Source organism: Salmo salar, chromosome 23 (assembly GCF_965601325.2).
Source record: "Salmo salar chromosome 23, fSalSal1, whole genome shotgun sequence".
Taxonomy (NCBI): domain Eukaryota; kingdom Metazoa; phylum Chordata; class Actinopteri; order Salmoniformes; family Salmonidae; genus Salmo; species Salmo salar.
This window is the reverse complement of record NC_138313.1, coordinates 13109277-13126052: the sequence shown is the minus strand read 5'-3', so window position 1 is coordinate 13126052 and position 16776 is coordinate 13109277. Positions and strand designations below refer to the sequence as shown.

The 16776-nt window shown below is 42.3% G+C and overlaps 2 protein-coding genes across 3 annotated transcripts in view; one reads left to right on the top strand and one right to left on the bottom strand.

Moving 5' to 3' along the window:
• The first annotated feature begins 2438 nt into the window (after positions 1 to 2438).
• Positions 2439 to 6200, top strand: psmg4 (proteasome (prosome, macropain) assembly chaperone 4). The gene is made up of 3 exons (XM_045706433.2): positions 2439 to 2730; positions 2924 to 2999; positions 6012 to 6200. Exons 1-3 carry the CDS (start codon positions 2482 to 2484, stop codon positions 6131 to 6133), a joined length of 447 nt encoding a protein of 148 aa, XP_045562389.1. The 5' UTR covers positions 2439 to 2481; the 3' UTR covers positions 6134 to 6200.
• A 140-nt stretch (positions 6201 to 6340) lies between these two features.
• Positions 6341 to 16776, bottom strand: part of LOC106584074 (solute carrier family 22 member 23) — a 37661-nt gene continuing 27225 nt past the window's right edge. The window contains exons 6-10 of one of the 2 annotated variants that reach the window (XM_014168914.3): positions 15262 to 15364; positions 12494 to 12720; positions 10284 to 10316; positions 9873 to 9996; positions 6341 to 9049 (exon numbers count right to left, since the gene is read on the bottom strand). In XM_014168914.3, coding sequence (XP_014024389.1) covers positions 8605 to 9049; positions 9873 to 9996; positions 10284 to 10316; positions 12494 to 12720; positions 15262 to 15364 — 932 coding nt within the window. In that variant the 3' untranslated portion in view covers positions 6341 to 8604. The remainder of the gene's footprint in view (positions 9050 to 9872; positions 9997 to 10283; positions 10317 to 12493; positions 12721 to 15261; positions 15365 to 16776) is intronic. The other variant, XM_014168915.3, reaches the window with a different exon arrangement.

Sequence of the window (16776 nt, the reverse complement as noted above, 5' to 3'; positions counted from 1 at the left end):
CCCTCATACAGACTCCATGAACACAGTAATGGGTGTCATTCTTTATTTTTATTTGTTTGTTTGTTATTGGGATGATATAAATGCTGTAAGAATGCTAAATTCTTTGCTATGGTTTCATTGGTTGTGTTCAAGCTATAGTGAGGGGCTACATATAGTGAGTTATTTGTAACTTTTCACCATATACTATTAGGAAAGGTGCCACTACTACTAAGTACTGTGGTGAGGTTAAATGTGTTGGCCAACAGAGACACATCTCTGTTTGTTGCTCAACCTCCCAAGGCTGATCAGAGAAAACCCTAAAAAAAAAACTATTTCTTACCTGTTACATATGCTTCAGTAAGGTTGGTTTCTTAGCGTTCATAGCAGTCAGTGGAAGCTGCTGAGGGGAGAACGGCTCATAACAATGGCTGGAATGGAGTGAATGGAATGGTATCGAAAACATAGATTTCATGTGTTTGATACCATTCCATTCACTCCGGTCCATCCATTTTACTCCATTCCAGACATTATTTTGAGCCATCCTCCCCTCAGCAGGCACCACTGATAGCAATGGTTATCAACTGTACCACAGAAATGTATCGTAAATCACATTAAATAGATGTTGTGGTGGCAGCTGCAGAGACGTATTTGGGTATACGAGAATTGAGTTAAGAGTTACAGGGTGTGTTGAGTGGTGGTGTCCCAGGCAGGCCATTGGTATGGTGCAGGAGCAGATAGGGCGAAAGTAGTAGTGGAATGGGGTAGTGGGATTTTATTGAGTGTAGGTGCCAGCTGCAGAGAAGTACCTGGGTGTATGAGATTTTACTGCAGAAGAGTTTTCAGATTTTTATGAAATAGTGGTATATCGGTGTAGGGTTGGTTGGTGGTGCAATTATTAGATATATTATTTTCTCACTTTTTATTTTTGAATCGCAAATGTAACGTGATCGATCACACACTACCGCACAGTAGGGTGGCGGCATGCACAAACAAAATGTGCGATGCTACGATACCAAAGGAAGTGGATAATGGTACACCACAGGGGAGCGTGATTAGTCCTCTGTTGTTCTCAATCATGGTCAATGATGTTTACTCTCAGGTACAGCCGGATATTGGGAGGTTGTTATTTGCAGATGATGGGGCCTTATGGAAGAGGGGAAGAAATGTGCCATACATAGTCAGGAAGGTACAGGAAGCAATTGATGAGTTAGAGAGGTGGGCATTAATGTGGGGGATTCAGGTTCTCTGTAGGGAATACTCAGACAGTGTTCTTTACCTGGAGGAAGGTGGTAGATGAGGTATGCTTGGTGTTATATGGGAAAAACTTGGAGAGGGTGGGGGCCTTCATGTTCCTTGGGGTATACTTTGACACTAGACTGACCTGGGCAGAACACATTGAGAGAGTTGTGGGAAAGTGTAAGAAGGTGCTAAATGTGATGCACTGTCTGATGGGGAAGGAGTTGGGGGCTGGCCGTTCCTCATTGAGGACAATGTACATTGCATTGATCTGATCTGTAATAGACGATGGCAGTGTAGGGTATGGTTCGGCAGCCCGGACATCATTGGAAAGGCTAAATGTCATACAGGGGCAAGGACTTAGAATATGTAGTGGGTCGTTTTGGGCGTCACCTGTGGCTGCACTACAGGTGGATATGGGGGATATGCCATTGCAGATTACTTTTGGCCTTGCAGTGGGTGGAGGAAGTCAAGCCAGACAGAGTAGGTATTTGCTCTGATTCATGTGCAGTGTTAATGAGTCTCCAGTCCTTTAGGTTACGTAGCAAACAAGACCTGCTTTATGAGGTGCTACAAACCCATGGCAGGATTAGACAGATGGGTATACAGATAAGATTCACTTGGGTCCCAGCCCATGTGGAGATGGAGGGGAACGAGGCAGTTGATGTACTGGCTAAACAAGCACGTAGAAGTGTGGATGTTAATGTTTTAGTTTCAATGAGCAAGGCATGGGCAAAACCCTGATATGGACAGTGATGGTGCAGAGATGGCAGGAGCAGTGGAATAGAGATACTAAGAGCAGGCATTTATTTCAAGTACAGAGGAAAGTCGGGGATGGGGTGGACGGCAGGAAGAGAGATAAGAGAGGAGGCTGTTTTTACAATATTAAGTGTGGAACACAACCAGTTGAATAAGTCCTTAAATGTGATAGAAAAGCTTCCAACAGGAAAGTGTGATCATTGCTAGGAAACAGAGACCGTGGAGCATGTATTGCTACAGTGTGGGCAGTATCAGAGGGAAAGAGATCTAGTATGAGGGAGAAGGGGATACAGGAAATTAGTTTAAAGAGTATATTGAGTAGAACATCATTAGATATAGTCTCAAATATTTTGTTATTTAGTTTCTCCCTGTCTCTGGCCCACACTCCACTACAGTAGGTGGCGGTATTGCACCATAACGTTGGATGCCAACCACCGATAAACTCAACATGAGAAGAATACCAACGACGAAGAAAAAAAGGAAGTGACTTGTTCTTTCCGGACGTACATGAGTTGGTTGAAATGCTTGAATAATGGTCTGGTTTCGTTGTACTTGTCTTCATACAAACATCTATTCAATATGAACATAGCAGAAAGTGGACCAGTAGGCGATGCCATTACAGTGCACGATTTCTCCGAGAAGATTCTGGAGCAAACGGTTCACTTTCACGTCATAAAACTGAATGGAGGATTTTTCCTTTGGGTGGGCTCGAACCCTGTCTTGTCCAACTTGGCTGTTTCAATGGAAAGTAAATTTGTGAGTAGTCTACTGTAAATATATTGTTTCAAAGCAGACTAGCAAACAGAGATGGGTTGTTAGCTAGCTTCACCGTGCAATGTTGTTACCTAGCTACGCTACTATAACGTCATTCTATCGGCTGATGGCGCTATGTCCTATTTGTAATTTAGCTAACCTAAGTATCTGTGTTTATTTATTTATATATATTCAGGATTCGATGCCGCTGTCAACGTTAGTCCTGGGGGACCCATCGGACACCACTCCAAATTCACTGGCGCAGAGATTGAGTAAGCACCCTTTAATCCTGTCAATATCATATCTCTCGCATGAGTATTGGCTGTATCGGAGAGCAAGACGTTTTACTCTGCCCCAAATCTGGCCACGAATTTTTGTGTGGAGGTCAATGTGTGTCGAATTTGGTCAACAAAAAATGTAATAGCTATTTTGCTAGGTGAGGCTTATTGTATCAAATAAAATGTTCGTAATGGTTAGGTTGATATGAATCTACTGATTTAAGTGGACGCACGTGGCATTTTGGCAATTTAACTAGAGGTCAACCAATTATGATTTTTCAATGCAGATACCGATTATTGGAGGACCAAAAAAAGCAGATACCGATTAATCTGTCTGTGTGTGTGTGTGTGTGTGTATATATGTGTGTGTATATATGTATATACATATATATATATATATATATATATATACTGCTCAAAAAAATAAAGGGAACACTAAAATAACACATCCTAGATCTGAATGAATGAAGTAATCTTATTAAATACTTTTTTCTTTACATAGTTGAATGTGCTGACAACAAAATCACACAAAAATAATCTATGGAAATCCAATTTATCAACCCATGGAGGTCTGGATTTGGAGTCACACTCAAAATTAAAGTGGAAAACCACACTACAGGCTGATCCAACTTTGATGTAATGTCCTTAAAACAAGTCAAAATGAGGCTCAGTCGTGTGTGTGGCCTCCACGTGCCTGTATGACCTCCCTACAACGCCTGGGCATGCTCCTGATGAGGTGGCGGGTGGTCTCCTGAGGGATCTCCTCCCAGACCGGGACTAAAGCATCCGCCAACTCCTGGACAGTCTGTGGTGCAACGTGGCGTTGGTGGATGGAGCGAGACATGATGTCCCAGATGTGCTCAATTGGATTCATGTCTGGGGAACGGGCGGGCCAGTCCATAGCATCAATGCCTTCCTCTTGCAGGAACTTCTGACACACTCCAGCCACATCAGGTCTAGCATTGTCTTGCATTAGGAGGAACCCAGGGCCAACCGCACCAGCATATGGTCTCACAAGGGGTCTGAGGATCTCATCTCGGTACCTAATGGCAGTCAGGCTAACTCTGGCGAGCACAGCCCCCCAAAGAAATGCCACCCCACACCATGACTGACCCACCGCCAAACCGGTCATGCTGGAGGATGTTGCAGGCAGCAGAACGTTCTCCACGGCGTCTCCAGACTGTCACATCTGTCACATGTGCTCTGTGTGAACCTGCTTTCATCTGTGAAGAGCACTGGGCGCCAGTGGCGAATTTGCCAATCTTGGTGTTCCCTGGCAAATGCCAAACGTCCTGCACGGTGTTGGGCTGTAAGCACAACCCCCACCTGTGGACGTCGGGCCCTCATACCACCCTCATGGAGTCTGTTTCTGACCGTTTGAGCAGACACATGCACATTTGTGGCCTGCTGGAGGTCATTTTGCAGGGCTCTGGCAGTGCTCCTCCTGCTCCTCCTTGCACAAAGGCGGAGGTAGCGGTCCTGCTGCTGGGTTGTTGCCCTCCTACGGCCTCCTCCATGTCTCCTGATGTACTGGCCTGTCTCCTGGTAGCGCCTCCATGCTCTGGACACTACGCTGACAGACACAGCAAACCTTCTTGCCACAGCTCGCATTGATGTGCCATCCTGGATGAGCTGCACTACCTGAGCCACTTGTGTGGGTTGTAGACTCCGTCTCATGCTACCACTAGAGTGAAAGCACCGCCAGCATTCAAAAGTGACCAAAACATCAGCCAGGAAGTATAGGAACTGAGAAGTGGTCTGTGGTCCCCACCTGCAGAACCACTCCTTTATTGGGGGTGTCTTGCTAATTGCCTATAATTTCCACCTGTTGTCTATTCCATTTGCACAACAGTATGTGAAATTTATTGTCAATCAGTGTTGCTTCCTAAGTGGACAGTTTGATTTCACAGAAGTGTGATTGACTTGGAGTTACATTGTGTTGTTTAAGTGTTCCCTTTATTTTTTTGAGCAGTGTGTATATATATATGTGTGTGTGTGTGTGTGTGTATATATGTATGTGTGTGTGTGTATATATATAAATATCTGTATGTGTGTGTGTGTGTGTGTGTGTATATATCTATCTGTATGTACACGTGTGTGTGTACAGTTGAAGTCAGAAGTTTACATACACTTAGGTTGGGGTCACTAAAACTCATTTTTCAACCACTCCACATAAACCACTCCAAATCTCGAAGTATCCTTTTACATTTACAAAAATACAATTGGTTTTTCAATGTTGAAAATTCAATTTATTTCAATTAAAGTAGGGAATTATTTACGAAAAGTGCAAGGCTGTCAATATATTTTGCTGCATCAGTATGTACAAGATTTCATGTCTGTAGGTCAAATGCGACAAGATATGCTTGTTCTAAGTTTTCAGTTGATTACTATAGCGCCCCCCTTGGGTGTTATTTTGTAAATGCCCCATCTCTATGGCAAGACGCATCATTCACCCACATTTTGTCAATATCAGGCTCAAGGTGTCTGAGATTGCGTGTTACTTACATATGTACTAACGTGTGCATACTAACAGATGTACAAACAGACAGACAGATTGATAGTCCCCCTCGATTTCATTGTGGGGGGACAACAAACCACCTATTCATATACACTCACACATAAATACACACAATCACAGTCTGTGTATGTCATGAATTTCTAGATTTTGCTATTTGCTGAGTTAGTTTGTTCAAACTCATCCAAGTAAAGAATGGGAAGCTAGATATTTGATCCCTGACGCGTGCGTCTATTGTTACCCAACACGAAGCTACTAACATCAAAATGATCTGATGGCAATTTTAGGCTGCCACAATGTTGTTTTTATAGTCAAATCTGTCTAACCATCAATTATATAGTGATTTCGTTGATAGCTTAATGTTATTCAGAACAACAATCGAAAGTTAGATGCTTAAACTACTAACCAGTATTATGCTCTATTGTTGGTATCAGTTTTCACCATCTGAAACATCACTAACCTAGCTGTCCTCCGTCTCCTTTGTGTTTCAGCTAAAAGGACGAAGAAACAGGTGTATGTGAGCTACTGCCTGCCCATGACTGACTCCAACCTGTCTCTGCTTGTAGAGAACAGGATAAAGAAAGAGATGGAAGTTCACCCTGACAAGTTTTAACCTTTTCCCCTTTTTTTTACTAATTTAATTGTTTTGTACCAAAATAAAACAATTTGAAAGAAAAACATTACCTGTCTGGAATGTTCTGTTGATTGTCTTTTTTAGCACTCATGAGTGAGATCTAACCAGAGACGTCTCTGTGTAGAGGCTGCAGACACACTATATTTTCTGTGCCCACTGCCCACAAACTCAGTCTACAGACATGTATCGCCTCAATAGTTCATTTATTGACATAATCAACAAGTTTATTATCAAAACAACATTTATGGCTTTACTATTGCAAATGCATCATGTATAAAAAATAAACACTTAGAAAATATTAGTGGTTGACAATCGATCACTCATGGAAATTCATTTATTTTACCACAACATTTTATCGCTGAAAACATTTACAAACAAACAATACAAGGTGTCAAAATATGTGCCATTTGCTTCAAATATAGTTCATGGTAGAAATGTATAGAGTATACTTGGCCTTTAAGGTCATCTATACGTATCGTGTGACAATGTTCTATGAAAACTATTTGATATGCATAGTACATAAAACGTATGATAGTCCATGCATTATCAATGGATGGCACATTAATACATACCTTACATTTGGTATTCAATCATTTGTAAGAGTATAAAGTTTGTATACAAACACTCTGTCAGCCACAGCTATTCTAACTAGATCATTCTATTGCATTATAACTTAATCTATTCTAGACACTAACCATTTCAAAACCCCTATAGACATTGTGATTCATGGCATGGCCAGACATTATTTAACCGTGCTAGAGAGAGGTTTAAACAAGTACTAAAAACAGCAATATACAACTAACATTATTTACCAGGTGAAAATGAGCTAAACTAGAGGTATGTCAAGCAACAAGAATCCCCTTGGAAACATGACAAAAAATAAATACTGAATTACTGATAGATTATTTTCAGTCACCTGTCCAGTTGAAATCAGAGGATTTTTAAAACTGAACAACCATTGTGATAAAGCCATTCAGAAACTGAGATGTTTCATAGTAGTAGTAGCAGACATCTGCATCCCAAATGGCACTCTATTCCCTATGTAGTGCACTGCTTTTGACAAGGGCCCATAGCGCTCTGGTCAAAAGTAGTGAACTATGTAAGGAATAGAATGCTATTTGGGATACATACATACTAGTAACTAACTGGACATTAGTACTGTCAACTCAACACTCGGTGCCTTTGATTTTTCCATAGAATATGGAAATAAAAATACAATAAAAAGATTCAAAGTCCAAACTCATTTCCAAAGCCATCACAGTTTCTTTAGGTTTCCGGCTGTCATTCACCAACATTTAATGGGGGCTGCAGTACTCAGTTTTCTTAAGTATTTACATTGATTATACTACTACTAAGGATAAAGTGCCAACTTGGACTTTTGACAGGATGGGTTCATTTCTGCCTCCCACCCCCAAGTAGGCTTCTTTATATAGGTTGTTCTCCTTTTATTCAATTTAGAGTGCAGCAGTTTCACCCAAAACCTGTGCCACAAACGACAAAAATTTGATTACATTTGATTGAACTTTGAATTTTTAGTGCAAAAAAGTTACGCTAATAGAATTTAAAATGCATAGAGCACACATCACTGTTGAAAGACATTTCAAATGAAATTTAGAATACCATGTCTGCTCTGCTGCTCTATACATGTCTCTCTATGTGTTTAGAGTACACCACTCTGCTTATAACTTACAACAGACACCATGACATCCTTCCCCAGCATGGAACCATGCTGGGACCATGTTACCCATTAGACACACTGCCAACCCGTGGCAACAACTACCCTATGGGCACTAATACATGTAAGTCATTGTAATGAGTTTCTGTTAATTGCAAAGACATACACAGGTGTGTGAAAAACTCCATCGTTTGTTTCAAGAATATCCTGTTCTATTGCAGGCCCTCAAATACTTCATAAATCATATTGAGTGTCTGAAATAGTACCCTATTCCCTATATATAGTGCACTATATGCAGACCCTGGTCAAAAGTAGTGCAATACGTAGGGAATATGGTGGAATTTAGAACGTAGACATAGTCGCTACTCTACAGGCGAACTGCTAATCCATCACCACATTACATTACCACCCATTAAACCTCCCGGTAAATATGTCTTCTTGGGGTGTCTGAACAGTAATGCCTTATTTTTCATTTTTGGGTTTTGTCCAAATCTTGGATTTCCATGACCTCAATTTCAGCCTTTCTCACAAACGAGACGTGGAAGGTTTGTGTCACAAGACTAATGAGAGGGTAATCATTTCTTGATTAAACCAAACGGAAGGTTTTTAAAGTTTTAAAAATGAAAGAGTTCCTCATGGAAGAATCTTACAAGCAGGACTGAATGAATCAGACCAGTCATGATGGTGACCAGGAGTGGGACAGTTCAAGCTATCCCCACAGCACAGTCTTGTTCTATCCTCTGTCTGTGTGTCAGGGGGGAGTGTGTGTCTGCTGCTACAATGACCCTCCCACGCCATTTACCACCATACTATTACTGATCACCTCTCCTCCGGTAGCGTACGCATAAGATGTAGGCACTGCTGCAAGAGCAGTAGCCGCTGCTGCTGTGGCGCCCCCGGTGGCCGTAAGACGCAGCGGCGTATCATGGACGCGGGAGTATAAGTCCCTATCCCCAGGCTTGGTGAGAAGGAGGTGCTGTTCTCCAGGCCGGTGGGTGAGCAGGGGCTGGCGGGTGTAGATCTCCCCGTCCACGAGGCTCTCTGGTAGGGGTTGGTTGCGCGGCTCGGGCAGCAGTAGCAGGCAGATGATACACAGTAGTGTGCAGGCGGCGAAGATCATGTGGTGCAGGAAGTAGCCCTTCTGGTTGTGGAGCTCCATGATAGGGGCCGTCAGCATGCCGAAACCAGCACTGGCTAGAACCAGACCCAGACCACCACCCCTGAGGAGAGAGGGAGACAAAGAGGGAGAGTCAGGTTTCAGGAACGACTAGCCAAACACTGAAACCAGGCTGCATAAAAAAGATCAGACTCAGACACAAGCAGACACTATCTAGATTATCAACCTGGAATCGGGTACACGTAACATTGTAATAGCAAATCGGCACACTCCAATTAGTATGATATGTTAAGTTTCGTATGGTATGTATTAATTTGTGGATATCCATCATCCGTTTTTCCTATGATATGTTAAGAAGTATAATTCATATGATATGTTACGAATTCCAATTTGTTACGAATTTACAAAACATATATGTTTTACGAATTTCAATTTGTTGTGGCTAAAGTTAGCTAGGCTAGGGGTTAAGGTTAGGGGAAGGGTTAGCTAACATGCTAAGTAGTTGCAAAGTAGCTAAAAAGTAGTAAGTACTTATAAAGTTGCTAATTAGCTAAAATGCCAAAGTTGTCCGTGATGAGATTTGAACATGCAACCACTCTACCATCGTTTTTGCCTTAAGTAACCTTCTGTCTTATGTAACCATAGCAAACGTAACATATCATACTCATTTGAGTGTCTCGGACTTATGTTTACTATGTTACGTCTAGTCAATGAGACCAGGCTGATATTCTTGAACAATAGTCTGTCAAATTGCATTTATATGACACATACAGACTACACCACAAGATGGACCTAGTAAGCCATTCTAACACAAACGTACTTGGCGGGACATCATTTTACCAAACAAGTGTGTTACAGGAATCCAATAACTGTTGGTGTGGGTGCGGTCAGTCCATACATAGTGTGTGTGTGTGTGTGTATGTTACCTAATGATGGTGGGAGTGATCTCAGCGCAGAAGAAGATGCTGAGGGTGCTGACGGCGTGAGAGGAGAACATTCCGATGATGGAGAACGCCACCGAGAACTTCCTGTTTAGTGTGTCCCTCAGAACTAACCAGACAAGAAGGATGAGAAACATGAGAGGAGGTGAGACACATACTGTACATCATAACTATAAAAATGTCACTTACTGGGTCTGGTCATAATAGAGAACTGATCACGGAAAACAGTTGGTGTACTGGCCAGCCTTTAATTTTTTTAAACAACTGTTTTGTTGATTCTACAACACAAAATCAACAGATGGCACATGAGCCTGGCCTGTAGAGCTGCAACCCAGAGCACCTGATTGACATATTTTTTCAATCGGTCTGAGTGAATTTTATAAAGTCAAATTGTACCTGTGTCATGGCGAAGGCTGTACTTCCCAATCACTGCATTCAAGGAAAGGTCATGGGTGGGGGAAGAAAAATTGTGAAAATGAGTACAGTGAGGGAAAAAAGTATTTGATTCCCTGCTGATTTTGTACGTTTGTCCACTGACAAAGAAATAATCAGTCTATAATTTTAATGGTAGGATTATTTGAACAGTGAGAGACAGAATAACAACAAAAAAATCCAGAAAAACGCATGTCAAAAATGTTATAAATTGATTTGCATTTTAATGAGGGAAATAAGTATTTGACCCCCTCTCAATCATAAAGATTTCTGGCTCCCAGGTGTCTTTTATACAGGTAACAAACTGAGATTAGGAGCACACTCTTAAAGGGAGTGCTCCTAATCTCAGTTTGTTATCTGTATAAAAGACACCTGTCCACAGAAGCAATCCATCAATCAGATTCCAAACTCTCCACCATGGCCAAGACCAAAGAGCTCTCCAAGGATGTCAGGGACAAGATTGTAGACCTACACAAGGCTGGAATGGGCTACAAGACCATCGCCAAGCAGCTTGGTGAGAAGGTGACAACAGTTGGTGCGATTATTCGCAAATGGAAGAAACACAAAAGAACTGTCAATCTCTCTCGGCCTGGGGCTCCATGCAAGATCTCACCTCGTGGAGTTGCAATGATCATGAGAACGGTGAGGAATCAGCCCAGAACTACACGGGAGGATCTTGTCAATGATCTCAAGGCAGCTGGGACCATAGTCACCAAGAAAACAATTGGTAACACACTACGCCGTGAAGGACTGAAATCCTGAGGCGCCCGCAAGGTCTCCCTGCTCAAGAAAGCACATACACATGCCCGTCAAAAAGTTTGCCAATGAACATCTGAATGATTCAGAGGACAACTGGGTGAAAGTGTTGTGGTCAGATGAGACCAAAATGGAGCTCTTTGGCATCAACTCAACTCGCCGTGTTTGGAGGAGGAGGAATGCTGCCTATGACCCCAAGAACACCATCCCCACTGTCAAACATGGAGGTGGAAACATTGTGCTTTGGGGGTGTTTTTCTGCTAAGGGGACAGGACAACTTCACCGCATCAAAGGGACAATGGATGGGGCCATGTACCGTCAAAGCTTGGGTGAGAACCTCCTTCCCTCAGCCAGGGCATTGAAAATGGGTCGTGGATGGGTATTCCAGCATGACAATGACCCAAAACACACGGCCAAGGCAACAAAGGAGTGGCTCAAGAAGAAGCACATTAAGGTCCTGGAGTGGCCTAGCCAGTCTCCAGACCTTAATCCCATAGAAAATCTGTGGAGGGAGCTGAAGGTTCGAGTTGCCAAACATCAGCCTCGAGACCTTAATGATTTGGAGAAGATCTGCAAAGAGGAGTGGGACAAAATCCCTCCTGAGATGTGTGCAAACCTGGTGGCCAACTACAAGAAATGTCTGACCTCTGTGATTGCCAACAAGGGTCTTGCCACCAAGTACTAAGTCATGTTTTGCAGAGGGGTCAAATATTTATTTCCCTCATTAAAATGCAAATCATTTTATAACATTTTTGACATGCGTTTTCAGGATTTTTTTGTTGTTATTCTGTCTCTCACTGTTCAAATAAACCTACCATTAAAATTATAGACGGATCATTTCTTTGTCAGTGGGCAAACGTACAAAATCAGCAGGGGATCAAATACTTTTTTCCCTCACTGTATAGCCATTAGAAAATCTCATTATTTTAATGACCGATACAGATCTGATGTAACGATAACAGAGGTAATGATCTAGAAAAGGGCATTCTAGTAGTGACTCCTCTGAATCACTGTAATAACTCCATTATCGGAGTATGTCGTTTGTGTATAACAGGTTCAGGATATAATGAGATGTTATTGCTTTGTAATTTACATGTAAATAACTATTTGTGGATGATGACTATGAGGGGGATGCCCACATTGCTCACTCATTAAAACATCTGACAAAATGTGGGCTTTCAAAGGCCGATGGTTGACCTAAAGGTTTATTTATTGGACATTGAATTTCTGTGTGTGTGTGTGTGTGTGTGTGTGTGTGTGTGTGTGTGTGTGTGTGTGTGTGTGTGTGTGTGTGTGTGTGTGTGTGTGTGTGTGTGTGTGTGTGTGTGTGTGTGTGTGTGGGTGTGTGTCGGTGTGTGTGTGTGTGTGTCGGTGTGTGTGTGTGTTAAATGCATAACACGTGTCTGTACTCTACTCACAGTTGAGCAGGCCCAGCTGCAGCAGTGATGCCAGGGCAGTGATGATCATGAAGGTGAGGAGTCCGCCCCGACGTCCCATGAACGCCACGGCCGGGCACAGCGCCAGGCAGGTTGCTACGGCGATGCCGGCCATGGTGTAGTAGTCGGCATTGAACATGGCCGACACCGGAGCCTCTGGGTCCATCATACTGCGGGCAAAACAGTGGTGGATACCGTACCCCGTCAATCTACAGATACAAACACATTATTGGTAAGAGCAAAACAGTGGTGGATACCGTACCCTGTCAACCAGCAGAGAGAGAGACACATGTAGCGGAGGTGAGGGGGATTGATGCTAGTGTGATGAAGTAACTTAAAATCAGTGTCACCCTCCTCTTGGTCTAAGGGTTCCGACATTGGTTTTCCAAGTGGGAGACCCGGGTTCAGATCCTACCAGTTACACACACACACACACACACCATCAGTACTAGAAGCAAGACGCTGGTATGGAGCCTTGTCTTCATGGGGAACCTAGCTCATGTGTAATTCATGTTCTGTTTGGCACATTGCCCTCTGCCTTTTAATACAATTTTTACTCGTTATTGTTATTCATAATTTACTGTGTATTTATTCCTCATCACTGTTTTTATAATTTTTTATCTAAGGATCGGCGTTCCGTCAACGGGACAGTTGTAAATCATGCAGCGCGTTATATCAAGATCGCAGATTTTAGCTTAAATTCTTGTTAATATAACTGCACTGTCCAATTTACAGTAGCTATTACTGCGAAAAAAATGCCGTGCTATTATTTGAGGAGAGCTCCTAACAACAAAACACTTTTTTCAATGCAATAGGTTTGATAAATTCACCTCTGAAGGTGAAATGTATACTTACATTCTGAAATCTTGCTCTGATTTTTCATCCAAAGGGTCCCAGAGATAACTGTCGTTTTGTTAGATAAAATCCTTTTTCATGTCCTAAAAAGGTCCATATAGCACGCACGATCGATTTTGTATTTCCACTTGCTCAATTTGCAAAGAAAGGAATCTGTGAAAATCTCACCCTAAACGTTGTGTGAATGAGTCAAATCATGTTTGTATCTATTCTGCAGAGACCCTAGAAGGTAACAAGACTTCACTATTTCATTAGGGGTGTAGTATATCCTATAGGACACCATATTTGGTCAGAGAGCGACACCTTCATGGCACCCTGATGACGCGGGCGGCCATCGCCTTGAACAACTGTGTCTTTGTCAAATAAGCACCAATCGAGGTCAAACAAAGCTAGCTAGATAGCCAATGAGCTGGTCTTTACAGGAGTATCCGGAAACCATATATATGTCGTAAAATGTAGCACACCTTTTCATTTTCGACAACAATTATAAGGATATTCAGAGTTATGAAGTTATGAAAACTGGTTGTTTTGCAGATGTTGAACTTATAAAATGGAATATGAATGCGAACGTCTCCTTCATGATTTGCCCAAATGTACGTGGGGACTTCACACTAAAAGTCTTGAGGATCAGTCATACTCCAAGTTATCCATCTGAAACTTTGCACATACACTGCTGCCATGTTGTAGACATTATCAGAATTACAACTAGAGTGATGGCTTTAACAGTGACCTTTCTCTTGCATTTCAAATATGGTGGTAAAAAAACACTGGTTGTTTTTTTATTTGTATTTTCTTCTACCAGATCTATTGTGTTATATTCTCCTACATTCAATTCACATTTCCACAAACTTCAAAGTGTTTCCTTTTGAAATGGTACCAATAATATGCATATCCTTGCTTCAGGGCCTGAGCTACAGGCAGATAGATTTGGGTATGTCATTTAGGTGAACATTTAAAAAAAGGGGGCTATCCCTAGAAGTTTTTTTAATGCAGACAAAGAAGAGCTCCAACTTCTTAATCATAGCCTCAATTAAGTCCCGCACATAGAATATTGTTGCGGAGAGTCCGTGTAATCCAAGATTCAGATCATTCAAGCAAGAAAAAACATCACCCAGATAGGCCAGTCGTGTGAGAAACTCGTCATCATGCAAGCGGTCAGACAACTGAAAATTATGGTCAGTAAAGAAAACTTTAAGCTCGTCTCTCAATTCAAAAAAACATGTCAATACTTTGCCCCTTGATAACCAGCGCACTTCTGTATGTTGTAAAAGCGTTACATGGTCGCTGCCCATATCATTGCATAGTACAGAAAATACACAAGAGTTCAGGGGCCTTGCTTTAACAAAGTTAACCATTTTCACTGTAGTGTCCAAAATGTTTTTCAAGCTGTCAGGCATTCCCTTGGCAGCAAGAGCCTCTCGTGGATGCTGCAGTGTACGTTGGGAGCAACTGCTTGCACTCTCGTTACCACTCCACTATGACTCCCTGTCATGGCTTTTGCTCCATCAGTACAGATACCAACATGAGCATTAGCTACATTTGGCTACATACGGACCGTTAGTGGAATTCCCGCGAGAGAGTAACGGTTAATGTGATTGGATGTTAATTATTTGACTAGGCTATCTGTATTTGACATTGTGTTGTTATTTCGCTGAACACTAGATGGTTTCATTTTATTTTTGGCAGTGAAACGAGGGGAAAAAATTCACTCAAATGTAAAGCCCTGTTGGAAAATATTAATGGACTGAAAAGAAATGTACACTTTTTTGTATTTTATTTGGCGTACCCCCGATGGCAGTTTGGGAATACCTGGTCTACACCAATTGTTTGCCAAGAAAAACAAGACTTGACTTGATTTCACTCAGCTGCACACAGAGAGAGAGAGAGAGACTTACGAGTTGACACAGAGCACCACGATGTTCTTCCAAAAGTTTCTGGTGCTAGTCATCTTGATGATGCAGGTCCTCTTTGGCTTCTTATGCAGCTCATTTTCCAGTTCTGGTGGTGAGACACAACACACTGTAAGACCTTCCCACTGGCGGGCACCCCCCGCGCGACAGACAGACAGCAGCAGCAGCAGCAGCAGCAGCAGCAGACAGACAGACAGACGCGCAGCGCAGCGCAGCAGCGCGCGCGCGCGCGCGCGCCCCGCCCGCCCTCGGGAAATCCACACCACACAGACTCTACAGTAATGTTCTTCTGTGGGTGGATGTGTGTGTATGAGATCTGAAATAAAACACTTTATTTCATTGATCCAGTACCTATTAATCTGCTGACATCTTTAAAATATTTTCTCATATTTTATATTTGTGTGTGTGTGTGTATCTGGGATTAAGCTGTGCAGATATTTCATCAAATTAAACGAGAGTCCTGAAGTTGCACATGTGAAAATGAACGTGTACGTGCATAGTCCGTGTGTGTCACTGTGTCTGACTGACAATCCATTGCATACACATTTCATCACTGAAATCAGAGACCTGCAGCTACATGTCGTGTATAACAACAATACAATCTGTGCAAATGCAATTGACAATGTGTTGTTGTGAGTCTACGTGTGACATCCCATACATACGGTTGAAGTCAGAAGTTTACATACACCTTAGCCAAATACATTTAAACTCAGTTTTTCACAATTCCTGACATTTAATACTAGTAAAAATACCTTGTCTTAGGTCAGTTAGGATCACCCCTTTATTTTAAGAATGTGAAATGTCAAAATAATAGTAGAGAATGATTTATTTCAGCTTTTATTTCTTTCATCACATTCCCAGTGGGTCAGAAGTTTACATACACTCAATTAGTATTTGGTAGCATTGCCTTAAAATTGTTTAACTTGGGTGAAATGTTTCAGGTAGCCTTCCACAAGTTTCCCACAATAAGTTGGGTGAATTTTGGCCCATTCCTCCTGATAGAGCTGGTGTAACTGAGTCAGGTTTGTAGGCCTCCTTGCTCGCACACGCTTTTTCAGTTCTGCCCACAAATGTTTTGTGATGGCCACTCCAATACCTTGACTTTGTTGTCCTTAAGCCATTTTGCCACAACTTTGGAAGTATGCTTGGGGTCATTGTCCATTTGGAAGATCCATTTGTGACCAAGCTTTAACTTCCTGACTGATGTCTTGAGATGTTGCTTCAATATATCCACATAATTTTCCTGCCTCGTGATGCCATCTATTTTGTGAAGTGCACCAGTCCCTCCTGCAGCAAAGCACCCCCACAGCATGATGCTGCCACCCCCACGCTTCACGGTTGGGATGGTGTTCTTCGGCTTGCAAGCCTCCCCCTTTTCCCTGCAAACATAATGATGGTCATTATGGCCAAACAGTTCTATTTTTGTTTCATCAGACCAGAGGACATTTCTCCAAAAAGTACGATCTTTGTCCCCATGTGCAGTTGCAAACCATAGTCTGG